The following is a 27,805-nucleotide window of genomic DNA, read 5'->3' as shown; positions in this document are numbered from 1 at the left end:
CTGGGGCACGAGGAGGCGGGCGCTCTCGGTCCTCTTGCTCGTTCAAGTGGGGGACGCGTCCCAGCCCCGCGTTCAGGCTCGTCTTGAATTCGGGCCCGCCTCACGCGGCTGGCTGCTGTTCGCCCTCCGTCCAGAGGTGGCGGCCGTCGCCACAGCCAGAAACCCCGGGCGAGGCGACCTGCTTTTCCTGAGCCCCGATTCCCCGCCTGCCGCGCGCCGGGGGCCAGAGGTGAGGCGCCTGCGCGCGTCGGCCGCTGCCGGGTGGAGGGTTCGCGTTGGCCTCTCACCATATGTGCCCTCTCGCGTGTGGAGGCGGCTGGCTGGGCCCTGCGCAAGGAGAGCGAGCGACAGAGCCAGCCCCGGAGGGACGGTTTAGAGCGCAGCCATGGGCAAGAAGCAGAAAAACAAGAGCGAAGACAGGTATCCGGAGCCCTGGACGTGGCCTGGGTGGGCGGGGAGCGGGATAATCGGTCCCCGCCGGCCCAGGGGAGGCCCTGCGCTGCTTCTCCTTCCGGCACGCTGAGTCAGGCTGCCCGGAGGGACGCCCCTTCCTCGGTTGAGGAATGTGAGGCGGCTTCTCTTTCACTCGGAGGGCGCAATACGTGACAGTTCCGCCGGAGGCTCGCGTATCTCGTTTTCTCCCCTCACGTGTGAAAGGTTGGGCGGGGGAGGAGGGGGCCGTCCGAATGCTTTTACATTGTCCTTCGTGGAACTTCCGTGACTGGAGCCCCTACTTTTGTGGGCCCGTCCAGTATTTGTTTGCTTGTTCATTAACAGGCGCGGTAGTCATGCTTCCTTCGCAATTATTTTAAGGTGTGTGGCTTTTCGGTGTAGTCGCTTTCCCAGTTAGGAGAGCTAGAGTTATTTAAAGACTTCGTCAAATTTTGGGAAAATAAAGGACTACACTTTCCGAGATACACGTTTGGCCTTTGACTCAAACCTGGTGTGGTACACGTACTGATAAGTTAAACGTGATCACACAATTCCTGCTACACTGTTAACACTACTTGTTGAAGATAATCACAATTAACTCCAGAAGAAATTGTCTGGATTTCGCTATGTTAGGGAAAGCTTTCTGGGTCAAATGGCCTTCGTTACAGTACAGGAAGAGTGCAGTGAGATGAGCAACTAGGGTGTTTGCTCTTGGGGTCTTTGTGAAACAAGAGGCTTTCTGCCTCAGCTCCTGTCTGTACTACTGACCCCTGGCCTACTTCGTTTCTCATCAGAGCCTCATACATGCCTTGTTTCTTGTAAAGGTTGGAGGCTGTGACATCTACATCTGGCAGAGCACCATTAAACTCCCTGTGTGACCACTTCTATATGGTTGGTAATGGCAATCAACCACTGTCTATTTTACCAGTCTTGAAATTAAATGTTGGATTCTGCCCCGCTCCCAAAGTAACATGGGGAGAATCTATTGGTGATGGTAAATACCCAGAATGTGATCTAAGTGCTGATGAAACAGCGTAGTCTGGCTAATATGCAGGCATCACACTTGAGACAGAAGCTGATAGACAGGAAAACTTATGAACAGCCTATAATACGACAAAGCCCTTTGTTTTTCAACTATTAGTGAGTAAAGTGCTGTTTCCACTCAGTCATTTTAATACTTTGAGGAAAAATGGGGAGGAGAGAGAGGGCCACCCATAGTTTTTTCATCCTGGTATGTATTTAATTGCTACTTTAATTGTTACTGTCAGAACCAGAACTGGGTGATTACTAGAGAGCACTGGTTTGTTACTTGTCTTTATGACACCAAAGAAAATTCTGCCAGCAATGATCCTCTGAAGAAGATGTGACAACTATTCTCCTTGAGATCAAAGAGGATGTAAAAGCTATTAACACTATAAGTGCCAGTTTAGATGTGGCAGAGAATAGAATAGCTTGCCGGAAGATCATGTGAAGTTAACCATTATATCTCTAATTAATTTACCAAAAGTTACAAAGATTCAACAGGACAAAATAATGCCCCTGGAATCTCTCTGTTGCTAGACTATTTGACAGGGACTTTATGGAAGCCCTGATCAGAAAATGTTGACTTTGCATGAGGTTTATCAATTAGATATCGAGAGGGCTCATTACATTACAGTTCATCTTTTTTGTTACAGCTACTCAGCCTCAGATTTCCTGTGAGGAATGAATTTTTACAGAAGACTTAAATTGCTCAAGTAGTAGGCTGAGGTGAGAGCCAGTTTGGTGTAGTGGTTAAGGCACCAGCCTAGAAACCAAGAGACCGTGAATTCTAGTCCCACCTTAGGCACAAAGCCAGCTGGGTGACTTTGGGCCAGTCACTCTCAGCCCTTAGAGGAGCAGGCAATGGCAAACCACTTCCGAAATCTTGCCAAGAAAACTGCAGGGACTTGTCCAGGCAGATGCCAAGAGTCAGCATTGACCTGAAGGCATACACACAGTAGACTGTGGAGATAAAAAGAGTCATTATGGTTTTCTCAGATTATCCCAAAGAGGTTTACCAGCACAGAAAAATATTAATTTGAACTTGAAATAGTTCTTGAGAAAAAAAAATAAAAGGTGATCAGCTGGCACTGAAAATCATTTCATAATCATGGGTAGGCTAAAACATTTCACCTCTTAAGTTCCTATTGAAAGTAGATTTTTTTTTAAAAAAATTGTTATTGTGTGATATCTTTGACTCTTAATTATATATTAGCTTTATATCTGTATGCCCTTGACTACAGGGAAATATGGCAGATTTTCTGGCTACAGGTGTGTTCAGTCTTCCTTTTTTTTCTTTTCCCTCTTGTCCCCCTTTCTTCCTCTTTTTTAATTTAAATCTGCTTTTATTTAAGAATGGAGTTTATATGTTTTTAATGTTATCACATTTTATATAATTTTCTTTTTCTTGGCTTGAGTTTTCAATGAGGTCTGTATGTCTTTTTTCTTGCTCACATTTTAATAATAATATCTAATAATACTCTCGTTTGTAACATAGAATGTTAAAGAGTTGGGATCTTCAGTGAGCTGTTGAAAAACATGGGTACTGAAATTGCTTTTTTTCCCCTAGGAGATACATGTTCTCCTTAAAGATAAACACTTTTTTTACAGAAAGCTTGGAAGAGATTTATATAAGTAGTAATTCTTAATGTACAAGAAGTATTGTGATTTTAATCAGTAGATTTTCTAAACTAATTGTAAGAATATGTCAGGGTAAATAAGCTTGCTTTTTAATTTTTATTGACCAGTTGGCCTGTCAACATCTAACACTCCTGAATTTATATGGTTCAACCACAAGTTCTGCAGAACAAACATGTAATTGTTTTCTATACCTGTATACTAACACAGTGAACCATATAATAGAGAGATTTTAATCAAACATGGGATCACGTTTAGATCATAACATTCTATCACTCAAATTATGTTCTCTGATTTATAATATTTTTACAGTATTACATATCTTAATTTTATTTATTAGATATTTGGCATACTATTAATCCTTCCCAAATGGAATATACTTTCCTTTCTTCTACATACAGAAATTGTTTCTAGCAAGATGATTTCCTTATAACTAGTTCTTTATACAAGTAGCACTGTTGTAATTTCAGACAGTGCTTCTGTGATAGTGTTTTAGTTGATAAAAATTTAAATAGCTCTTTTAAGTGAGCTTTATATTTAACACTGCTGAAAAATAAAGGTTTTGTTAAACAAAAGGAAAAGGTGATTTTGTATTAACAGAGATTTTGTTTCAACACTCTTTGGTAATGTGAAACTGCTGAAGTATTTGTTCATAATGACATACAAAAACAAGCAACAGTTGGCTGAAATTAAATTCTTAGAGGAGAATGTTAAGGAGTTATTAGCTCTTTATGTATTCCATATATTTCCTTATGTAGATCTTTGATATCTGCTAAGTAATGAATATAATAAACCTTTTTATTAGGATTTTTATTAGATTACACAGGCAATGTTATAGGAAAAAGGGAGTGAACTCTGTTAGGCTTTTAAACACAAAGTAAGCAACCAAATATTATACCATCTATTTGGGATATAAATGTGAAAGTATATACAATTCCAGATCTATTAATAACAATTTATTGCATTTATTTTATATTTTGTAGTTCTACTTCTTCATCAGTTGGAGATAGTATAGTTTGTATTTTTTACAGAAAGATTGCTACTTTTATCATGGGTCAGAATAATCTTTGCCTGTTTGCTTCAATAAGTTGTAACTATAAGTAAAATTTATGAGGTTGGGAAAGATGCCTGGCCTTGATGGTTTCTAGTGAATAGGTAGAAAAATGTGTTGGTTTTTTTTAATCTCCTATTTTATTGGATGTATATGGTAAAGTTTTTCAGATTGATTCTTTCTAGCTTTAATTTTGAAGCATTTTAATTTTTTGTAAACAAAATGTATTGTATTTCAAAAACAGGGAGGGAATTCTAAGTAGAATGATTCATTGTCTTAGAGCATATTTCACAGTTTAGAGGCCTTTTTTTCAAATCTCATCCCACCCCCTTTTCTTTTACAGTGTTGAACTTTCTTAAGTATAAGAGCTTGTATTAGAATTATTTCAAATATCTTTATGTCATGTTTATCTGAGAAAGCTAATTGTTACACATTCTGACGTGGACTGTATTTTTCTAATGCTCATTAACATATGCCTGTTATAGAAGATGCTTGTTAAGATATATTCTGTGATAAACTTTAAGTCAGTGGTGTAAGAGTAGAATTTTAATCACGTGATTTTGTACATTGCAAATGCTACAGACAACAACTAAGTAACTTCGGCAGATTTTGAGAAGCTAAACAATATGGTTCTGTTTAGATATGGGAGGAAAGACCACCAGGAAGGCCTTGGGCAGGGAAAGCAAAAAAGCACCCTGGAAGAAGGCAGTGACAATCTACTTAAGTACTAGAAAACAATATGGATTGTCCACAAAGTTGCCAGGAGTCTCAAAGGGAGTGTTTATTTTAAGCTGCAGATAATATAATATCCAGTCTTACCAGACATAAAACTTCTTGGCTAGATCTTCTCTGTCTGTATAAATATAAGCAGTGCCCCACAAGTGCCCCACAACTCATTGTATTGAAGCATATTGTATTCAGCAGGACATGGAAGCTGTGATTTCTTCAAGGAGTAGTCAAGCAGTTAAAGTAAAAAAAAAACCCAATGAAAATAGCACTAGGAGGCATACTAAATAATCAACATAATGACATTACATAACTCTTTCGTATATCCAGCCGACGTCTGCCAGATTTGGGCCTCTTGAATAGATCTGCAATACTGAAATAATTATTGAAAATGAGTTAGCTTTTTCTCAGCGAATCAAACACAAGTTTTCTTTAAAATGCTAGTGCTGAAAAGTATAAATTTGTATTTCTGGACCAGATATGCTTCACGTTTCTTTAGTCTTTGAAGAAAATTCTTCTTTTTTGGTGTTCTAGTGCCAAGGATGATATTGATCTTGATGCCCTTGCTGCTGAAATAGAGGGTGCAGGTGCTGCCAAGGAACAAGAGCCTCAAAAATCTAAAGGCAAAAAGAAAAAAGAAAAGAAAAAACTGGATTATGAGTAAGTACAAAACTTGTACTTTACAGTTCTGATACAATTAAGATTACAGATGCATTTCTATTTTGTATTTTAACTATACTTTGAAATTTAATAAAGTTCTTATAAAAAAAAGATTACAGATGCACGGAAGCAGACTTTTATGAATTTCCTTTTGGCATGTTTTGGGGATGGAGGCTAAAGAGCTATATCTGGAGCCAAGGCTTGTTCTGTACAAGTGCATTCAATGATAACTAAAACCGAATTGTGATAGGGATGGAAGAGACTAAATCTAGTCTTTCATTACTGTAGTTTTTTGGTACTTTCAGTGATGGTGACGTCTTTATGGAATTGAATCTGTAGCATCCTACTGACAACATAGAGTTGTTCAACCAAGACAAAAGTGCCTTGTCTTCCCTATTCAACCGTGTGCTATTGGCTATCAAACTGTCATTTTCCTTTCACTTTCACTCCCTGACCTCATTGTTTAATATAAGATGCAGAACAAAGTATGTCACCTTGAGTGACTGGTCCACTGCTCTAGTTTCCTTCTCAAGTAATTTTCTAGATAATATACATGAGAGTGCAAATCTCATAGATACATTAGCTTGCTGTGTGTTTATATGATACTTTTCAGCTTGGGAAATAAAAGATGGCAGGGTAGATAGTGTAGAGTTCACCCAGCCCTGTATATCTCCTTCCCTTAAAATGCTTTGAGCAATTTCAAGATTTACTGTCTGATACTTTAAGCATCAGACATATCCCATTATTGACTTCTGTTTTATTAATATAAAAGCAGGATCTAAATAATGTCATTCTTATTGTAGTGAAGATGATATACTGAAAGAGTTGGAAGAGCTATCTCTAGAAGCACAAGGAGGGAGAGTTGAAAAAGAACCTGCTGTAGTAAAGGTAAAAATACTGGCAAAAGTGGTACTCAAAGTATTGCACCCTTAAGTTTTAAAATATGTCTTTTGTGTCAGATTAATTCATCTGGTAACACTACATACAATAATTTAACACTGAAATTTATCCATGTACCCAGAAAGTGGTCTGGAAAGTTATCTCATGAACAAAACATCTCCAAAAAATTTGACCAGATTGCTGAAAAGTCTTTTTCTTAACACTTTCATTGGGGGGGAAAAAGCTGTTGATGGATCACACACATCAGCATTCCATTGCTCTAAATTATTTGTAATTTGTCCTTCCAATGTTGTGCAATTCCTTCCCATACATAAAGAAAAGAAAATCCACAGCTTATTTTTTTTTTGATAAATTTTATGTATTAGGAATATAGCCAAGTAGAGTATATACATCCTTAACCAATAGCGATCAATCTAAAATAATGCTAACAATCCTGTGAAATTAAAATGTGGCAGTAGTAGGAAAAATTAATGAGTTCATGTTTCCATGTCTAAACTGCATCACCAGAAGCCAGGGGATTGCATCCATCCTTTAAACTTTCTCTGGCATATTCCATATTTACTTTGCTTTCCACAAAGCTCTGAAACTTTGTGGTGCCTTGACTCCCAACGTATAAATGATAAATGAATTTGGGTGAATATAACCAATGAGACCCTTCTTAGTATTACTGAGTATGGCAACTGTCCATTTAGCATTAAATGGCATCCTTATTCCATTCTTTATCCCTTTTGTGCATGCAAAATTAGAGCTCTGTCAGAATTTGGTCCCAATGCCAGCTTGTCCAGAGAGAGCAAAAGCCTGGCATGGAGCTTTGGCTGCTATGTTCCTAAGAAGCAGGTCTGGATGTGCATTGCCTGGCTGGTGCGAATGTGCGCGCCCTGGAGGTTGCTGAAGTCAGGGACAGTGGAATGGAGGGAAAGCCCAGTGTGGGGCTACCCTTATAGAGCATGGGAGAAGCTGTTACAGAAGTATCTGAAGCTCATTTGTCTGCTGTGCTGATACAATAAAGCTTCTGTTGTCATGGAAATGCTGCCTCTCTCACCATGGGATCAGTGCTTCCTGGCTACAGCCACTCTGGCCTCTGAGGAGTCCAGCAGAGACAGAAGAGTTGTAAAGAGGGGTGTCTGATCCCCCCCCCTCATATTTCAACTCACACTGCACCCCTCTCTTGCCATCTAATTTTTTATGGTAGCTTTTGCCTGGGCTCCTGCTCAGCATTTCCACCTAATCGCACTTCAGGACTGCAGGGCTGGGAAAAAGCCCTACCCAGATCCTCATCCATATCCTGCTGACTCTCCTGGAAGGCACCCAGAGGTGGGCTACAGCTGCTGGAAGGAGAAAAGGAAGGCCCTGAGGAGCAAGTTGGTGGCTTGGGGGGCTTGAGCCAGGGGAGGCAGGCCAGGCAACAGAAGGGCCAGGAAGAAGGCTCCTATTAAGAAAGGTGCACTGAGTCAGCCGGGCAGCTGTTTTCTGAGAGGGGCTTGGAGCTGCAGAGGTTGTGGGACTGACAGGAGACAAGTGGGTGCTCTGCAGAGTTGGGCCCTAGGCCAGCAGTTGTGGCAGAACTCAAAAGCAGGTAAAGGGGATCTGTGAGAAGGCTGGAGGGTGGTGAGGCAGGAAGACCGCAAAGGGTGATGTTACCAAAGAAAGCTCTGATGCTGCCATGCACCTTACTAGGCAGCTGCTGCTTCCTTCCAACCCTTGAAAGCCTAACTGGGTAGGCGGCTGTCTTTCTGACGATGACCAGGAGAAATCTGGTGGGCAGAGGCAGAGGAAGACCAACAGTGTGGCTGCTGGCTTATCTAGGCAGATTGGGCCAAGTTCTGAAGACAGTCCAACTTTGCTGGGAGGGTTGCAAATTTAGGAGGTGTTACAAGCCTTGGGCTTCAGTGCTCTCTTCTGTAGGACTTGCCTCAGATGTTGCTGCCCAGCTGCCCTCCATCCTGTCCAAAGACTCCTGAGCTCAATTCCAGACCCTGCTGCTACCGATCTAGAGGCCAGCTCTGCAGCATTCCTATGTATTTCTTTCCAGCCATGTAATCTGTGCAGCTCCCTGTTTCCCTCACATACTAGCTTTCTCAAGTATCTTCCTGCCCTGCTGTCGTCCCTCCTGCCCACAGGCCATCCTGCCTTCAACCCTGCTGCCACTGGTTCTGGACCCAATTCTGCAACTCTTCTCCCTGCCTCTTCCTGCCCCTGCTTGCCTCATGGACAGCTGCTTTGTACATCCTCCCCATGCCCTGCCTGTAGACATCATCCTCACTCCGCTCTTGAGTCCCATTGCTGTTGCTGACCTTGGGTCTGGCTCCACAAATTGCCCGCCTGCTTGCCCCCTGCTTCCTCTGGGGACCACTGCCCCTAAGTTCTCCTGCCCCACCCTGCCCAACCCCACTCCCTGGTCTGCCTCAGCAGTTCAGGGGCCTCCCTCCTCCAAGCCCTGCAACTGCATGCCCCTCCCCTTAATCAGGGGTGCTGTTGAAACTGAATCTTATTAGATTGTACCAGACAACAGTACCAGGAAAAGGGAGAGCAGTCTAAAGACTTAAAAAATCATATTCCAAAGAAATTTCCTTTAAGGCAAAGAACAACTGAATGCAGTCCGAGGCGGGGGGAGTTCACATGCGCAGTACTCTGCTGTGAAGGTTTCTTTGTCACATGCAAAAAACATATGTGAGATCTAATGGAGGCACTTCAGCAAAAAGCACGTTTTGTTGTACAACTGCACTGTACTTTTAAGAAAAAAACTATGTCAAGATTGGACAAGGTTTTATTTTAAGTACCATCTGAAGCATTTATTCAGATTTGTTTTCCCATCGCTTGCAACCAGATACTGGGAGATATATTTCTGAGAGGTCTTTTTTGTCTGTTTATGGTCAATAGAGAATGTGGTGGTTGGTTGCAAACCAAGTGTACAGATTTCCATTGTTATTTTCAAGTGATGACTTATTTGAAAAAAATTTATCAGGTAGAGAATGAAAATGAAGAACTTAGCCTGTCAAAACAAGATAAAAAAAAGAAAGGCAAGAGTAAAAAGACTGGCTTGGAGGAAGAAGATGGCAGTGAAGAAATGGAGGACAAAGAAAAAAGGTCTAAAAAGCCCCCCAAACCCAAGAAAGACACACCCTCTGGGAGTGATGATGATGAAGATGATTTTGATTCATTGTTGAAAAAGAAGAAAGGAAAAGTTCAGAAATCAGGTAATAAACAGGAACTTTCTGAAGAAGATGAAGCTGGCATTGTGAAGAAGAGCAAAGAGTGCGTACCACCTGTGTCCTCTGGTGAGAGCGAAGATGAATTGGATGAAGGCTCAGAGGCAAAAAAGGGGCACAAGAAAAATCAGAAGGCAAAACTGGTGGCTGAGGCTGAAAGCGGTGATGACATGGACCCTTCATTTAAAATCAAAACTGTGGCTCAGAAGAAGGCAGAAAAAAAAGAACGAGAAAAGAAAAAACGGGAAGAGGAGAAGGCTAAACTAAGGAAACAGAAGGAAAAAGAAGACTTGGAAGCTAACAAAGAACAGGCAAAGCTAAAAGAAGTTCTGAAGAGGACTGAAAAAGGAACTGCATCAGATCAGGTGTCAACATCTACCACTGTGGAAAAGGGAGAGACTCCTGCAGTAGCAGAAGGTTAGTAACATTTGGGAAAATAGGTGAGAAGCAATTTTTTTTTAAAGTTTATACTTGGTTTGTCAGAAAAGTAAGGAGTAAAAAAAAGTGTCTCAGAGCAGATTATTAAAGTGTTGGGTGACTGGGTTTTCTTTTTGTCTAGTCTTGTGAAGTGCTGAGAAATGTTAGTGCATAACACTGACCTGTCTTTGTAGCTTCTAGCCTCAAAAGATTTTCACATTTGACTCTCTGTCAGCAAATGATACCAGTATGATTTTCTATGTACATTGAGAAATTGGGTTTGCTTGTGAAAGACATGTTTATGAAGAAGAGTGTTTATAGTTAATTCTTTGGCTATTAGAGTTTGGGCAAGTTTCAGTATGCAACCTGATGGATGGCACTGGTTATAATTTGGACCCATTTTTACTGGCTCACGAATGATCTCTCTTCTTTCAGCCTATTCTGTGGTTAGCATTGATTGAACACTGAATAGTTATAATTCATGTTGCTGCCTGATAGTTACTCACTGATGTGTAAAATGAGCTAAAGCAAATGCTGTAATTTTTTTTACACATTTTCAGAAAGAAGTGCCTCCCTTCAAGTGGCTTTTAGTGCTTGACAGTTTTGGAAGTTGTCATGGGTAATGTGAAGTGAGGGGGAGAAAAATACTAAGAGTTTGAATGTGCCTAACTTTTGTTACTTTTTAGTTCTTCTTATACAGAATTATGTCCTGGGCTTGAGTAATTGACTTTCTTTTTTAGTTAATGATAATGAAGGTGAGAAGAAAAAGAAGGATAAAGATAAAAAGAAAAAGAAAGGAGAGAAAGATGAAAAGGAGAAAGAGAAAAAAAAAGGTCCCAGTAAGGCCACAGTTAAAGCAATGCAAGAAGCCTTGGCTAAACTGAAAGAAGAGGAGGAAAGAGCAAAGAGAGAAGAGGAGGAGCGTATAAGACAACTGGAGGAGTTAGAAGCCAAGCGCAAAGAGGAGGTATTGTATCTTTTCCTATAGGTTGAGAAGAGGATGACACAGCGTGTCTCTGTATGTTTCTGGCTTTGCAAGGCAAAGGTGTTAAGAATTCCTTGCTGCGTAATTTTTTTCTATATTGCAAGCCATTAAGCTATGGGCATAGTCGATGCTGACTTTTATTTTTTTTATTGAATTACAGGCTAGTGTATTTGTAATGCAATGCTATATATGTTTACTTAGAGGGAAATTCAAATGAGTCTCCCAACTGAATGACTGCAGCATTGCAACCTCAACGTTATTGCATGCCAAGTTCTAACCACATGCACTGAAAATCATAAAGTGGGTAAACTTGATTTTTGTAGGAACGCTTGGAACAAGAAAAAAAGGAAAGGAAAAAACAAAAAGAAAAGGAGAGGAAAGAACGTTTGAAGAAGGAGGGAAAGCTTCTAACCAAATCACAAAGGGAATCCAAAGCCAGGGCAGAAGTTACTCTTAAGCTGCTGCAAGCCCAGGGTGAGCATTGCTCTGTAGATTAATTTTCTAATTTTCTTCCTGTTATTCAGGTTAAAATATTTTATATGTTTTGCTGGTGTTTGATTGTTAGGATAGTACAGGGACATTTTAATTGAAATGTTATGGCTTTTCAATTCTTATTTGTCTAGTATATTAACTCGAAGTACTGTAATTCTATGTACTTACTTCGGAATAACATCCATTGAATTAAGTGAAAATTATTACTGACTAAATATGCTTAAGGTCAAGTTGTACAGCTGTAAATCAAGCGTTATTGCAGTGTCTGCAGCCCTGTTTAAACAATTATATTTTGTTTTAGTAAACCAAATTACAAATGAGTTCTGTGCTCCCATGTGTAGCTCTTTGTTGCCATTCAGGTCATCTTTTTTTTTCAACTCTACTTCCCTTGACATTCCGCTGAGAAATGATTGTTATTAACTGCAGCTTTCTGTATTTTTTCCACTAAATGTAGTTGGTAAATATTACTGCTTTTAAACAATAGGAGTACCAGTGTAAACACTAAAATCTAAACACTAGCAGGTTAATTGATCCATATTAAAAGTCCTAAGTGTCTAGACTTACTTGGTTCAAGATGTTTGGCCCTAAATTTTATTCTTTGTTAATTTCAAAATTCAGTTGTTAGTCACGAAATGTGTTGAGATGAAGGTTTTTTTTCTATATATATATATATACAGGTGTTGAGGTGCCATCCAAAGATTCAGTACCAAAAAAAAGACCCATATATGAAGACAAAAAGAAAAAAAAGCAACAGCAGCAAGAAAGCAAAGAAGGTAATAATCTTGTTTATAGATAACTTAAAAACACAGAAACAGAGGTTAAAAATTAAGAAGAAAAGCATAAAATAATTTCAGTCACTGTATCTCTTGTGCTTCAAAGTATCTCCTTTGATACATCATTATAGAAAAAAGGATGGTCTTTAGTGGGTTGTGCTGTCCATTGAGAAATCCACCAGGAGGTGGTAGAATATCTTTTGCCCAAAGTGTTTAAACACAAGAGATGTCCTGCTAGTGAATTCCTGCACTGGGTGGGGATTGAACTAGGTAATATCCAAGGTGTCTTCTACCCCCTGCCCCACCCCTCCATTCTGTGATTCTATAAACTCTTGATTGGCTTTTAAAATATTAATGCAAGAATATGAGATGTTCTGAATAGGTTTGTATAAAGTGGTTGTTCATTCCTTCTCTGCTGTCATATTAGATAACTGAAAAGTGAAAGACATGTCTTGATCAGGAAGAGTTAAAAGTTCTTTTCTACCACATACTTGTATCAGAAGAAATTGGAATTTCACAGGATAATGAATGTAATTTAGCCACGCAGCAAAAGCATTGAAGAGTTCTCTGCCTTTTTAAAAGACTGACCGATTTTGTGTGATATAATGTTTCTGATTTATAGCTTGAATTGACATAATGGTTTATGTCCTTTCCTAATTAGGATGTTATTTCCATATTATCTGGGTTATTAGCACTATTTTATGAATTTACAGGTATTTTATATTTATTTTAATTGTCACATCCTGTACCATTTGAATTTCATTTTCCCAAAACTTGTTCCTGATGAATCCTCCACCCCCAGCCAACAATGTATAAAGTAATTGATCAAATGGATATATCATATTACTGGAGAGGTCATAGGAATTATAATTCACCACGCCTGCAGTGCAGGGAAGTCTGCAATAATTAGTGGGTCATCTGTCAAATGTCCTTCCCACTGAAGCTGTCCTGTTACCTGTTGTCCTTTCATTGTTAGGGGAAGCCCTGTTTATTTTCCCAGTCATCATCATTTGAGCAATCATTTTAGTGTTTCTGGAACTACACAACTTTATTGCTGTTATATACTGTATGTGTGTGTGTGTATATATAGTATTTATGAATACTATATATGTGTGTGTGTGTGTATGTGTGTGTGTGTATATATATAGTATTCTCCCCCACACTCCCCCGTGTGGGGTGTGGGGGAGATGGGCGGTGATAAAAATCTGATAGATAAATAAATAAAATAATAAATTTATAGTTGCTATTGATTTTTCATTTGCATACTGTGCTTTTTTCTGGTTAATGGGTAGCCTAGAAGTAAAATACTATTTTTTTAGGTTACCTGAAGAATGTAATGTAATTATGATTGCAGGAGCTTTGTTCTGGAACGCTGAAATCAATTTTAAATGGTCATAATTAATTTTAACTTGCATTTTTAGAAATTACAGAATTGGTATCCCCAGTGGAAGAAGCTGGAGAAACAGTTATACCTGTAAAAGAGGAGCTTAATCTTCAAGCTGAACCAGGTCAGTTTTAAATTGGGTATTCAGTCTTTCATTATCTATATCATAATTGGCTCTTTGAGAAACCCTAATCTAATTTCCTTAGCTTAATGTGTGTGTGAGGCTACTCTATGATCATTGTGAAAAGTCTTTCAGACTGTTCAGATATTTACATTAAGCCAGTAAGAAATCTGTGGCTGATCCAATATTCTGCCCAGCCCTGTATGATCTTGGTGACCATGCTGCAATAGTAAGTTATGAAGTCAACTTTTCTGCATAGAAAATCTATCACTGCTTAGTTTCAGAAGAAAAAGAGGAAGAACCTGAAGATGCAGGATTAGATGACTGGGAAGCTATGGCCAGTGATGAAGAGAGAGGGAAAGGTGAGTGTGTTTTGAAAAAGGAACAGAATGCCACAAGGAATCTGAGGCTGTTGCTTGTTTTTCTAGTAATGGAAAGTAAGCAAGTAATGCACAAAAAAAATGAATATATGTTTTAAACTGAATGCTGCAATGCACTTCATTTTGTTTACAGGTTGCTTGTTTTCCTGTTAGTATCTAGTTCTTTAATAATTTTTTAAAATTATCTAGCTGTCCAACTGGGTGAGAAGGGCTAGTGGTAACATTGAGGGAAGGGCCACATTTCTGTTCTCAACAAGATCTTCTCTAGGAAGAACATAACCAAGAAGAGAATAAACTGTTTCTTGATTTTTTTGGTCCACTGTTGCCCCTTCACATACGAGGCAGGTCAGGGGAAATGAGTCTGCAGTGTATGTATTTATTAGATACTTAATATGTTGCCAACTTCAAAAGAATCCTCAGCAATTTACAATACTACCTATAAATACCTGTGCTATGCAGAGTTAGCTGAGCCAGATTAGAATCAAGTAACTTTTGTATTTCCTCATCAGAGAGAAAAACTGTCCATATTGAAGTCAAAGAACAAAATGAAGATGAGGAAGATGAGGATGAGGATGAAGATGAGGATATGGATGAGAGTGAGGAATATGAAGAAGGAGAAAGTGAAGGGAGTGAAGAAGAGAAAACTTCAGATGAAAAAGAAACAGAGCCACACGCTGCTGCAAAACAGTCTGTAGAAAAAAAGCTAAGCAAAGAAATAAGTTCAGATTCAGAGTATGATTCAGATGATGATCGCACTAAAGATGAACGTTCATATGACAGAGCTAAACGACGAATTGAGGTATTTACTTAAAAATTTTCTCAATCAGCTTTTTTTGCCTTTTGCCATGAACTGGAGAGGGCTCTGGATTTCAGCCTAGGATTATTGCCTTTTGATACAGAATTTTAGTAAGTAGCTTGATATAAGCATCTGCTTATGATGTCAGCTAGCATATGACTCTTTAGGTTTATTAAAAAAAAAGAAGGCAATGATTCTTTAATGAACACTGGGGATATTGCATTGCTCTTGAAAATATTTGAATCCTCATGTCTGATTTATTTGCATTGCAGTTATGTTCTTTATTCTTAATGGGTGAATAAAACTGTCAATTTTTAATTTTAGAAACGTCGTATTGAAAACAATAAAAATGCGAATATTGAGAAATTACGAGCTCCTGTTATCTGTGTGCTGGGGCATGTAGATACAGGAAAAACAAAAATCCTTGATAAGGTAAGGACAAGTGTATTTCTAGATAGCTAACAAGTAAACTGCTGGCTTTTACTTAAACTGAACACTTGTTGTAATTGGGAACTGTTTAATATTATATAAGAAATAACTAATACTACTCAGGATGTGTATTAACAGGCAATATAAGACCATCATTGTTCCTCTCATCTAATAATTTTGGCATATATTTCATACAGCTCCGTCATACTCATGTGCAAGACAGTGAAGCAGGTGGCATCACTCAGCAGATTGGGGCAACTAATGTTCCTCTTGAAGCCATTAATGAACAAGCGAAGATGGTGAAAACTGTAAGTAGGACCTTTTTCGGCCTTTTATGGGCATTTCACATAACAATATTAACTTGGCCTTTGATAGTCATCAACGTTGATAGTGGGTATCAACTGTTTATTTGTTTCTGTTTATTTGTTCCATGTTAAGAGAACCATTTCTGTTGACCTGAAATATTCTGTACTTGCATGAATACAACAAAATATAGATGCAGTGTAGGCCTTCCTGATACTTATATACAGTAGAATTCAATTACCCACCTTATGAAAGATAATTGACTTCCAATCTTTGCTCTTTATGCCCATTGTATTATTGGTTTGCTATGCTGGAAAGGTCAACAAAGATGGAGCTGTAATCCTCTTATAATAATTTTGTTGCTGCACTTAGCAGCAAAAGCAATTTCACCTATGATCTTAAAAAGGTGTGCATCTAATAATTGAAAGTTAGTCAATTGATTGTTAACTTGTATATTAACAGTTATAATGTTAATGTATCTTCAAAAGAGATTGGGATTGAACATTTGTAATAAATGTTGCCGAGCATGAACACTGTTATAAAAGTTTGGTTTGCCTAAGTATCAAGTTAACTAATATTTTGCAATGATAGTTTGACAGAGAGACAGTCAAGATTCCAGGAATGCTTATCATTGATACTCCAGGACACGAATCTTTTAGGTAACAGTTGATTATTTATATCTGTGGTTTCATTTTGTACTATATAATGTTAAAAACATTCATGGAAGCAGAAATTAATCATGTTTTTTAAATTGTATGCTGTTTTGTATCTGTATTACTAATAGACTAATCAATATCTTAATCTTTCTGCTTATTAGAATTTGCATTAGAAGCATTACTTATTCTTTGGTAAGCTACAGATCATGCGTCTCTCTTTTTTCTGTTATGTATGTTGACAATACTCTTTTAATTTGCAGCAACCTTAGAAATCGTGGAAGCTCACTATGTGATATTGCAATTCTTGTAGTAGACATCATGCATGGTTTGGAACCACAGACAATTGAATCTATAAACCTGCTGAAATCCAAAAAATGTCCCTTTGTAGTTGCACTCAACAAGGTAAGGTCACTTTTCTTTGAATGGGCTTGTATACTGTGGTTTGTTTTATTTTGGCTTAGTATGTTGTGTGAACTAAGCTATTATGATATGTAAAGCATTGATTAAGAATGTGTGAACCCATTTACTGTGATATTTTAATTATAATTAAAGTATAGTTTAGCACAGCATGGGAAGCCAGCCATTGTCTTACGGATTTTGCTCTAAGAATAAGAAAAGCCCTTCTGTATCTAAAGGCCAATGTAGCCCAATGCCTTTTTTCCATCCTTGCACAGCTAGATCTTCTTGAGAAGTCTATGAGCAGAATATGGTAGTAATTATACTCTTTGTTGTGCTTCCCTGGCATTAGTACTCAAAGGGCTGCATATAGTCATCATAACTGCAGCCTTGCCAAACATGTTTAGGTGAGTATATTTAAGAAACAAACAACCAGTACGGACCAGTACGATGCAGTGGTTGAAGTATTGGACTAGAAGCTGCAAAGCCCAGGTTCTACTTTTCCCTCAGTCACAGAAGCTCACTGAGTGACTTCGGGCCAGCCAAACCTACCTCACAGTTATTCTGGGGAAAAATAGGCCTTGTACTATGCTTACGTGTGACCTGTATCAAATAAAAATATTAAATATGATTAAAAGGTTTGTGTAAATCAAGTGCTAAATTTGATCAGTACTTAGGGTAAATCTGCTTCCTTTGTAATCAGATATATATTACTGTACAATATTTCTTCTACATCTTAGTTAATACCTTCTCTTTTACTTTCTTTGGGCATTACACAATTCGAATGTTATAAAATACTGTAGTTTGTTATTTTAATGATTATGTTGAACAATTATTTAATACTTATGCAAATGAAATAAATTGCTACAACTGACTGTTTTCAGATTGACAGGCATTCAGGAGCCAGTTTGGTCTAGTGGTTAAGGTGCTGGGCTAGAAACCAGGAGACCGAGAGTTCTAGTCCCACTTTAGGAATGAAAGCCGGCTGGGTGACTTTGGGCCAGTCACTCTCTCTCAGCCCAACTTCACCTCACAGGGTTGTTGTTGTGGGGAAAATAGGAGGAGAAGGAGTATTTAGTATGTTCGCCGCCTTGAGTTATTTATAAAAATAATAAAGGTGGGATAGAAAATAAAATAAAAATAAAAATATAGACATCTCCCTCCTGAATGGTCCATTAAATCAAGGCTGTATTGTACTTACATTTATCTGAAAAAAATAATTTATCAGCATTTAATAAACTAAGTGAATGTGCTTGTAAATATTTTGTACCTTTTGGAAGGGAGGATGCAACTGAATTCATATTGTAATGTCTTCTGAGTATGAAAGATTAATACTGGATTGTATTGAAACGAGTGTTGGTTTAAGGATGCTTTTGCAAAGGAATGGTTCTCTCCCCTTATCCCCACACCATTTCAGAGACTCTCCTGGCCCTGTGTGTTTGAGAAGGAGAAGAATGGCAAATATTGATGTAGAAGCAAGGGGATCTAATTCAGTGGGACATCTTTGAAACAATAGGTTTTTAAAGACCGTTTACACAAAGGGTCAATAGCTGTATTTGAAGCTCTGGTGTTCGAAGTTTCTCCTGTGAGAAGAACTGTCTCTTCAAGTCTTCAGGTTTCTGCTGTGAGAAGGACTTTGCCTCTTCTTGCCTGGAGGTTGCAGTGAGATTCTTCTTTTGGGGTGATCCTTTCATTAATCTCAAGGGAGGTAGCAGGTCCACAGTAGCGTTCAGTTGTTTGGGAAAATCAGCTTATTTCAGTGAAAGAATAGGGAACTATGCAATGTAAGAGAACATGTTTAAATGAAGATAGATTATTCATTAGGAAGATGAGCATATTCCAGAATATGAACATGTTGGATACTGTGTAGTTTATTTGCTTGCTTACCGTATTTCCATACAAAGGGTGTTGATTACACAGATCTGTCTGAATAATGCAATATTAAATAGAGGGGAATTCTGTCTTCTCTAGATCGATAGATTGTATGACTGGAAGAAAAGTCCGGATACAGATGTAGCTGTCACTTTGAAGAAACAGAAAAAAAACACCAAGGATGAATTTGAGGAGCGTGCTAAGTCCATCATAGTAGAATTTGCCCAGCAGGTGAGCTGAATATCGATTTGGTTAAAAAAAAAATTGTTAAGCATTTTGAGTATACGTTGTTCCCTGCAGTTCAAGATAACATTAGCCCAAGCAGATTAACCACCCCTGACCAAACAAATTTACAATCAAATGTTTGATAGAAAAAAGGAAAACAAGAGCAAATGTGGTATACATAGGAACTGTCCAATCTTGGTTGGCTGTATTTAAGAAGGCAGGCTTAGACGTGACCGTTTTACTATTATAGATTGGTATCCTGTAATGTTTTAACCAAGTTGGTGCAGACAGTGGCACTGTGGTTCCATTATCTCTTTGAGGTAATGAATTATGAAGATCCTTCCAAATCCAGCTTTCAGACCTGAACTTAATACGGAGACAGCCTTACGTGTCCTAATGAATGATCCGTGCTGGGGAAGAGCGATGGGAATACTGGGTCGCTCAGTACTTGTGTGCTACTGACGGTAGTATCTCTGGGGGCAGTGAGAGGAGGAGGTACTGTTGTGCTGTGGCTCTACTCTTACCTCTCTTGGCACTATCAGAAAGAAATACCAGAGGTCTGCTTGACCCCTTGTGAACTGTCCTGCTTGGCCCTTAAGGTTTAGATTTATCAATTTATTTAAATTTATTTACAGTTTAAGTTTATTTTAGGTTTAAATTTAAGTTTCTCCCTTGTCTGTTATTTGATTTAATTGTATCAAGCTGCTGGGAAGAATCATATATATATATATAGTTTTGGTACTAATAGTCATTAGTACTCTGATTATAATTTTCCTGCCTTTCAAGATCAGGTTTTCAGAGCTTTCAGAGCATTTCTCCAGACTGTAAAGAACTTGATGTGGGAGAACGTTCTGAAGCTGAATTTGGATAAGAGAGAATTGTCTATGATTTCAGGGTCTGAAAGCAAGATTCAGGTGATGTACCCATTTTGAATGGGATCATATTCTTCTTTAAGGAGTCCAGCATTGATGATAGCTAAGTAACATCTGTGGCAAGGCAGTTTTTTTTTCCCAATTTAGCTTTGGCTGATAAAACACCTCTTTTTAGTATTGATGACGTATGCCTTGGTAACTTCAAGACTGATTTAGGACAACCACTGCTCATGGGGCAATCCTTGAAGATGATGTAGAAATTAGAGCAGGTCTAGAATACAGCATGACAGTATGAATCACCATGAGCAGCAGCACGTCTTAAAGGTATCACATTGCTCTTGTGTTGAAGTATCTACACTGGTTAACAGTTATTGTCTTAGCCGAATTCAAGGTGCTACTTTGGTGTGAAAGCCTTACAAGGCTTAGCCTTAAATAACCTGCAAGATCATCTATTCCTCTGCAGTCTGCCCTAGTATGGGATCTTTTGCAAACCAGTCATGGAGTCATCTAACATTTTTACCACTGAAATATTATTCTGATGAATGACTTGAATATGAGCGCATTGGGTACAGTATTAGATAATGTATTGTTTTTCTGTCTTCTTTAGTTTCTGTCTTGACTAGGAAGAAGGATGTCGCTCCTCCCCCCTTTTGCTTTAGTAATGTTCTGCTTCTGGTTTTAGGGCTTGAATGCGGCTTTGTACTATGAAAATAAGGATCCTCGCACATTTGTTTCTCTGGTTCCTACCTCTGCTCATACAGGAGATGGTATGGGAAGTTTAATTGCTCTTCTTGTTGACTTGACACAAACCATGTTAAATAAGAGACTGGCACATTGTGAAGAGCTGAGAGCTCAGGTTATGGAGGTAATGTTTACCTAGCAAATCTTTTAGATAACAAGATGGATAACAAGATGGATTGAGGTGAATCATTTAAGACATATATCCTCTGTCTTTTAGGTCAAAGCACTTCCTGGTATGGGTACGACAATAGATGTCATTTTGATTAATGGAAGGCTGAAGGAAGGTGATACCATTATTGTCCCTGGTGTAGAAGGTCCCATAGTAACACAGATAAGAGGTCTTTTGCTACCCCCTCCCATGAAAGAATTACGAGTGAAGGTAAGGAAGAAGCCTATGAAAAAATGTTCCTGAAATTAATTCATGGTGTGTAAATTGATTGGTGATGTTATTAGAAGATCATGTACCCTCCCTCTGCCCCCAGTTAATTTTATTTCCACACTAATTACCCTTTGCAAGAACTGTGCTATTATTTGTGAAAGGCAGCAGTGCTAGGGAAATGTTTTTGTATCCAGTCCTGCTGGGCTGAAGTGTTTAATCCTACCCATGTTCTTTGCCACTGAATTTCTGTTAGCAAAAATAACAGACTCAGATTCTTAAAAGAATAATGTCTGCAAAGGGAGATGCTATGTAATTTTTGTCGTATTGTCTGATATTATGAAACCTTGAGGTAATCGCTAATTTTTTCCTGATTCTATTTTTGCTACAGTTCTAAATATTTCCTGGCAGGAATATTTTATTCTGCTCTAAAATTAATGTTTAACTGAATAATGGAGTTTATTATCATATTTGCTTGGATTTTGAACTTTTTTGCGTAGCTGAACTAATGCTTCTGTTATGTCCTGATAGAACAACATAACCTCCTACCAGTTTGCGTTATAACTTAATATGCTGATGTGCAGCAGAATCTAACTTAAGCCTCCATGTTGCATTATCTTAGAATTTGGATATAATAGCACTTGTTGTGAAAATATTCAGTCTAAAAGCTGGAAGTTTTAATGGTTATTTTTTTCAAGAGGTGACTTCTTATGGAAATCGTCATTTTTGATAATACCATTTGAGCAATTTTGACTTATTAATTCATTCCAATTTCATTCAATGATAGGATTCACATTGCATAGATAAACGTGCTGTATCTGTTATCTTGCCAAATGACTGACAAAACTGAATGATTGAGATTCTTGACAGCTCTTAATAGAATTAAAACAGAGATGATAAATTGGAGAACTATAAAAATAATAATAATGTGCTTTTAAATTCATCTTTCCATTTGCTTAGAATCAATATGAAAAACACAAGGAAATTATTGCTGCCCAAGGAGTAAAGATTCTTGGCAAGGACTTGGAGAAAACATTGGCTGGGTTACCACTGCTTGTGGCCTATAAAGAAGATGAAATTCCAGTTCTTAAAGTAAGGCATAGATGATCCCTATCAGAACCCCATGGAGCATCAGCAGCCAGAAAATCCTAGTATGAACGACTCAATTGTGTCGAAGTGGCACAATCAGGGATAAGTTGTTTGAAATTCCAGCGATGGAGGAACTTTTCAGAATATGCTTTTGTTTCCAGGTTGAAAACTTACCTTTATGTTCCAAAACATCTTTAAGAAATCGAAGCAAAGTAACAGTTCTCACTGTTAGCTTTTAAACTTTTAGATGGGAGCTGTCTAATTAGAAGCAGTGATCGTTCTCATGTAGTTACCAAATCATTGGGAAGTAAATTGAAGTAAGGCCTATAGATATATAGCTGTGCCATCTGAATAAGCTACTAGGATTCAAGTTTCCTGTTAGCTTAAAAAAAAATAACCAGACAATTCTGCATCTTCTGGAAATCTGTAAAATCTGGATTGAACTGAAATAAGTGCTGAGGTTTTAGATATTGCAGTCTGTGAGAAAAGAAACCTTTAGCGCTGATTGCCACCGAACTGGACCTTTCATTGTGCCTTGGAGAGAGACTTATTTCAGATTTAATTTTTTTTAAATGGTGGGATAAAATCTAGTAATAATTTAAGTATTTGTGAATTAACCTCATGTTTTGAGAAGACAGAAAAGCAAACTGAAACATAACTTCCTTCATTTTTAAAAGCTGTGGATTTGGTTCTTATGCTGAAATAAACAGAAGGGGTTTGGGAATTTTATGAGGTGAAATTAGTACCTTAAACTCCTGGAAGGCTTAAACAACTATTTTTTTTTTCTTCAAAATTCTCCAACCCTCCACAAATGCATCACCATCATGGAAAAATTTGTGGCTCCACCCTCTCAGGCTACAAATGGGACATTGGTTGGCCACAAGCACTTTTTGCACTCTTATGTAGAACTCAATTTGTGCTATCTTGATCTAAACCTTAGTTTGAGCTTCTAGTGCCTTGTTCCCTAAATATGAAGCTAAGTTGCATCTCTGATATATACACTGTGCGTAAGTCTATTGTACATAATACCACTTCCTGCTGTTGGGCAAGCAAAAGAGGTTTTCTAAAATGCTTCATTTTTATATTTAAAGGATGAATTGATACATGAACTGAAGCAGACACTGAATGCCATAAAGTTAGAAGAAAAAGGTGTCTATGTCCAGGCATCTACCCTGGGATCTTTAGAGGCATTACTTGAATTTCTGAAAACTTCAGAAGTGCCGGTAAGTAGCCAAGATTCTATTTTCTTGTCATTATTTTGTTAGGTATTGCTTTCAGAACATATATTAGTGGCAAGCTGTTTTTCTTCCTTCTCTTCTGACAGTATGCTGGAATTAATATAGGCCCTGTGCATAAAAAGGATGTTATGAAGGCATCAGTTATGCTGGAGCATGATCCACAGTAAGTGTCTTCTTCAAAGTATGTCACGTTTGTAGCATTTCTAAGCAAGCCTCATATATAACTCCCTAATCTTATCATTATCATTATCATTTTCTAGGTACGCAGTGATCTTGGCCTTTGATGTGAGGATTGAACGAGATGCCCAAGAAATGGCTGATAGTTTAGGGGTTAGAATCTTTAGTGCAGAAATTATATATCATTTATTTGATGCCTTCACAAAATATAGGCAAGACTACAAAAAACAGAAGCAAGAAGAATTCAAGTAAGTACAATTCCCATACACACACAGAGAGAAATAGGTGTGTGTGTGTGTGTGTGTGTGCTTGTGTGTATATTGTGAAATTAAGGGCTTTTTTTTTTAAGGCCAGTTCAATGTTTCATTCTCATTTCAACTGAAAAATGTCAGTGTAAAAGCACAAATAAAATCATATTCAGGGACATAAGTTGATTCATACTAATTATAAAAAATGTTAAGTAGATAATAGGGATCAGTAAAGTGGAATAAGTCTGTTCTCTTTAACTCTTTTTAGAAGGATTTATTTCTGATCTGTTGAATTATTATACCAATTTTTAGATTAAAAAATCCATGGGAAAATTTGCCAGATTGAATTGAAGGGACAATTAAGGGTTGCAGTTACTTTATAAAATATATGAAACAGCCTTCCTTCCTTGCTTCCTTCCAAAATAATCATATTTGTTAAAAAGTTGTAATATTAATAGCAAGCTGCTCCATTCTCAGGAGAATGTTGTTTACTTACATACCCCAGTTAAACTCTAGGCATGCATTAAAAAAAACCATTATTCTCACTTACTTGGTAATAATACACATGTTGAGAACAATAGAGGGAAGGTTGGCAGTATTTAGAAGTACATTTGTATGTTCATCTAGGTATAATTTAATTGGTGCTAATATGTTTTCTTAAGCATTTGTTTGTTTACTTATGTATTTGTTTTATATAGCCACCTATCTGATGTAGGTGACTGTAGGCAGCTTTCAATAAAATAGATTACATAAAATACAAAAATACATAATATAAAAATAAAAACACATAGTAGCCAAGCATCCTAAAAATCACCATCAATGAAGCCAAGAGATGGGTTCTCACATATACCTGGGGCCCCAGGCCCCAAACCAAGCTTTCAGGGCCTTTCAAAATCCAGCAGGGTTGGAGGTAATCTAATCTGAGATGGAAAGATGTTCCAAATGATGGGCGCCACAGCAGAAAAGGCTCTCTTTCTAGGCCCTGCCAGCTGACACTTCTTAGCCAACAAGACCTGGAGCATGTCCCTCCTGCAGGACCAGGTAGGACAGGTAGAAATACTTGGGAAGAGATATACAGGTAGTCCTCACTTATTGACTGCCTCGTTCAGTAATTCAAAGTTACGACAATACTGAAAAAATAACTTTATGACCAATGCCCGCATTTACGACCTTTGCAGCGTCCCTCAGTCACGTCATTGCCTTTGCAGCTGGTACGTGTTATCCTGTGCCTGACCTGTTGTTTTTCTTTTTTCCCCCTCTTGCAGCGTGGAGAGATTGGAAAGGAAGGGATTACGAGAGAGAAAGCAGGCACACAATGGGGAATTACACTGGGCTGTTTGCATAGTGTGCTTGTGGCTGCCAGCACCAGCGTATTGCTTTCAATATGTATTCCCCATTGTGTGCCTGCTTACTCTCCTGTAATCCCTTCCTCACCGATGAATGTAAATACAAACATTAATTCCCTTCTTGCTAGTTATCCCAATGCCAGGGTGAGCATTCTAAAGGGTAGGGCATTGGGGAAAAGGAAAGCACAGTCATGGTCATGTGATTTCCCACTTAGCGACTGCTTCGCTTAGCGATCGAGTTGCCAGTCCCAATTGTGGTTGCTAAACAAGTATTACTTGTACATAGAAGCCCACTTGTCTTTATGGACTTACTTTGTTGGACTAAGAAAACTGCTAAAATGAATGTGACAATAACTGTTTTGCAGAATGATATCATAGATGGTAGTGATAGCAACCTTTTGTGATACATTATATCATTTTATGATTTAATAATTTTCTTTGCCACTTGATAAAATAATACAGGCAACTCATGCAGGTGACCAAATTAATTAAAATATAATAGCCAAATGTTTGAGAATTCTAACCTGCATCAGGTGGAGATGTGTTATAAAACCTGGATAAAATGAGTGCTTTATGGTTACTGAGGAAAGCTTACCAAATAGTTACATGCACATTGTAGTATTACAATCATACTTTATTTTTTTATTGAATATTCACAGTTCTAGGGGTTTTATGTGATCTAGGAACCGCTTAACTAGCTATGACATTATGGATTTAAACTACCTTCAATCTAGATTTCTCAGAAGTGGATAATTCTAAGTAAAAATAGATTTTTGGGCATGCAGCTTTATTTTCAAATCACATTTTTCAGTTCTTTCCCATTTCTCTCTCTCCCCTCCCCCCAGGCATATAGCAGTATTTCCTTGTAAGATGAAAATACTTCCTCAATTTATTTTTAATTCTCGAGATCCCATAGTGATGGGAGTCCTTGTGGATGCAGGTCAGGTTAAGCAAGGAACTCCAATCTGTGTACCTAGTAAAAATGTGAGTATTTTATATCTTTAAAGGTATTCTGTCTTTCTTAAAAGGATTATTTGGATAATATTCAGAAAAACTAGTTCATTTTAACATATTTTGATAATCGTTTTTTTTAAAGTCTGCACTGCAGTTAAGTTGCATAGATTAAAAACTTGGATTCTTTGATGAAGTGTCCTTTATCATGACTTCTGTAGAATATTGATTTTGTTTCTGGATCTACTTTATCCTTGTAGCTTGAAATCTTAAATCTGACAAACATTTTTTGAAATAAATATATGAGTAACACTGCAGCAGTGTGCAAAGCTGCCTCCCAAGGTCTTCTGGGCATTCGGAGATAATTAGCTTCCAGTCCAAAACTTTATTGTACCACTTACATTACTATCCAGCAGATAACTTAACAAAAGACTGCCATATTGTTCTTCAGATATTACATGGGGAAGTTGCTATTAGAAGTCTAGTTATATTTTGAAGTTTATTTTGCTTATGCTCCTGCTCTGCAAATTGAATGCCAATAAAAAGTATGTTTTAAGTTCTATTTTTTAATTACAGTTCATTGATATTGGAATAGTTACAAGTATTGAAATAAATCACAAACAAGTAGATGTGGCAAAAAAAGGTCAAGAAGTCTGTGTAAAAATAGAACCAATTCCTGGTGAAGCACCCAAAATGTACGGTCGACATTTTGAAGCAACTGATATACTTGTCAGCAAGGTAAACATTTTTTTAATTTGGGGTGTCATGCTTGCATGAATCTGAGGAGGGCAATCAGCCTTTTTTGAAATGTGATAAAATTTAGACTGATATGCCAGCATTTGTGGGGTGGAGGGGCTGTTACAGAAATTTTGATAGAAAATCATTATTTGCTTCTGGAGCTTAAAATTAAAAATGGTTGAGAACATCACTACAAATAGTTAAGGTGGGCTGTAGGAAATAATGTGGCAACTTTAAAAAATGTTATTTTGGTTTCTGAAATTTATCAGACATTACATAATATAATCTGAGCAGCATAGCTTTGTGCTACATATAACAAATATTCTTACAGCTGGGCGGGGTGATGTTAAACATCTTGGTTTTCTACCTACAGATTAGTCGTCAATCCATTGATGCCCTGAAAGACTGGTTCAGAGATGAAATGCAGAAGTCTGACTGGCAGCTTATTGTGGAGCTCAAGAAAGTATTTGAAATCATCTAGGTTCTGTCAAACATTGAGCAATGATTAGCAAAAACCCACAGTTCCTATTACAAGAACAGCAGCAGCTTATAATAAATATGCTGTTGGATTTAACAAATATCTGGGAAAAATGTGGATAAAATGTTTTCCATGAGAAACCAAATAACTTACACTGGTTTGACAGTGGTCAATTTATGTCCCTGTGGTTCCAATGTGCCTGTGCATCTTTCTCAATGCCCTTCACTTTGTACTGGCTTTTAAAGTTTGCCCTTTCCAGTTCACATCCCCAAAATGAAAAGGAAAATAATTTTTTTAAGTAACTCAGCTTTCACTTTTATACTAGTAAGATCAGTACCACAGTATTTGCCTAATCAAACTCTTACAGACTTTGTGATTTTTTGGACGTTTTTGATGTAAGAAATCTTTATTTATGCATACCTTTTCCCCTCTGATTTTTTTTCATCACTCTTCTGCTTTGTGCCTATAGAAATTTATTATAGAAAAATTAGGTAATTGACTATCTGTATTTGGTTGGTGTGAAACAATGATGTAAAGCATAGTTGGCTGCCTTTTATTGCTTGTACAGTTTATGAAATTTGGCAAATTAATCATTAATGCTGAACTGCAAATAAAAGAAATGAACATTACCCTGATAATTTAATTCCTAATAAAGGCAGTGCAGCATGCAAATATATCTGTCAAAA

General features: G+C 37.8%; 1 protein-coding gene across 2 annotated transcripts; it reads left to right on the top strand.

The window, feature by feature from the left end:
- Positions 1-227: 227 nt before the first annotated feature.
- EIF5B (eukaryotic translation initiation factor 5B) lies at positions 228-27,805 on the top strand. Of its 2 annotated transcripts, none has more exons than XM_063304973.1 (24): positions 228-420; positions 5,402-5,527; positions 6,331-6,415; positions 9,393-10,053; positions 10,794-11,020; positions 11,362-11,512; positions 12,208-12,303; positions 13,725-13,811; positions 14,093-14,170; positions 14,698-14,987; positions 15,309-15,416; positions 15,611-15,721; positions 16,308-16,375; positions 16,633-16,774; positions 18,740-18,871; positions 20,420-20,602; positions 20,696-20,857; positions 21,815-21,946; positions 23,035-23,166; positions 23,268-23,344; positions 23,442-23,606; positions 25,798-25,936; positions 26,480-26,641; positions 27,015-27,805. In XM_063304973.1, exons 1-24 carry the CDS (start codon positions 386-388, stop codon positions 27,120-27,122), a joined length of 3,657 nt encoding a protein of 1,218 aa, XP_063161043.1. In that variant the 5' UTR covers positions 228-385; the 3' UTR covers positions 27,123-27,805. The 2 variants fall into 2 exon arrangements, with proteins under 2 accessions (XP_063161043.1, XP_063161041.1); XM_063304971.1 differs by having other exon boundaries at positions 14,087-14,170.

This window comes from Candoia aspera, chromosome 5 (assembly GCF_035149785.1).
Source record: "Candoia aspera isolate rCanAsp1 chromosome 5, rCanAsp1.hap2, whole genome shotgun sequence".
Taxonomy (NCBI): domain Eukaryota; kingdom Metazoa; phylum Chordata; class Lepidosauria; order Squamata; family Boidae; genus Candoia; species Candoia aspera.
The sequence above is the reverse complement of the archived record's forward strand: the minus strand, read 5'-3'. Positions and strand labels throughout refer to the sequence as shown.

Coding starts and splice junctions, on each gene's coding strand:
- EIF5B (XM_063304971.1), top strand. CDS start 386: ATGGGCAAGAAGCAGAAAAACAAGAGCGAAGACAG. Junction 15,722..16,307: donor AAGCGAAGATGGTGAAAACT/GTAAGTAGGACC, acceptor TTGCAATGATAG/TTTGACAGAGAGACAGTCAA. Junction 25,937..26,479: donor TCTGTGTACCTAGTAAAAAT/GTGAGTATTTTA, acceptor TTTTAATTACAG/TTCATTGATATTGGAATAGT.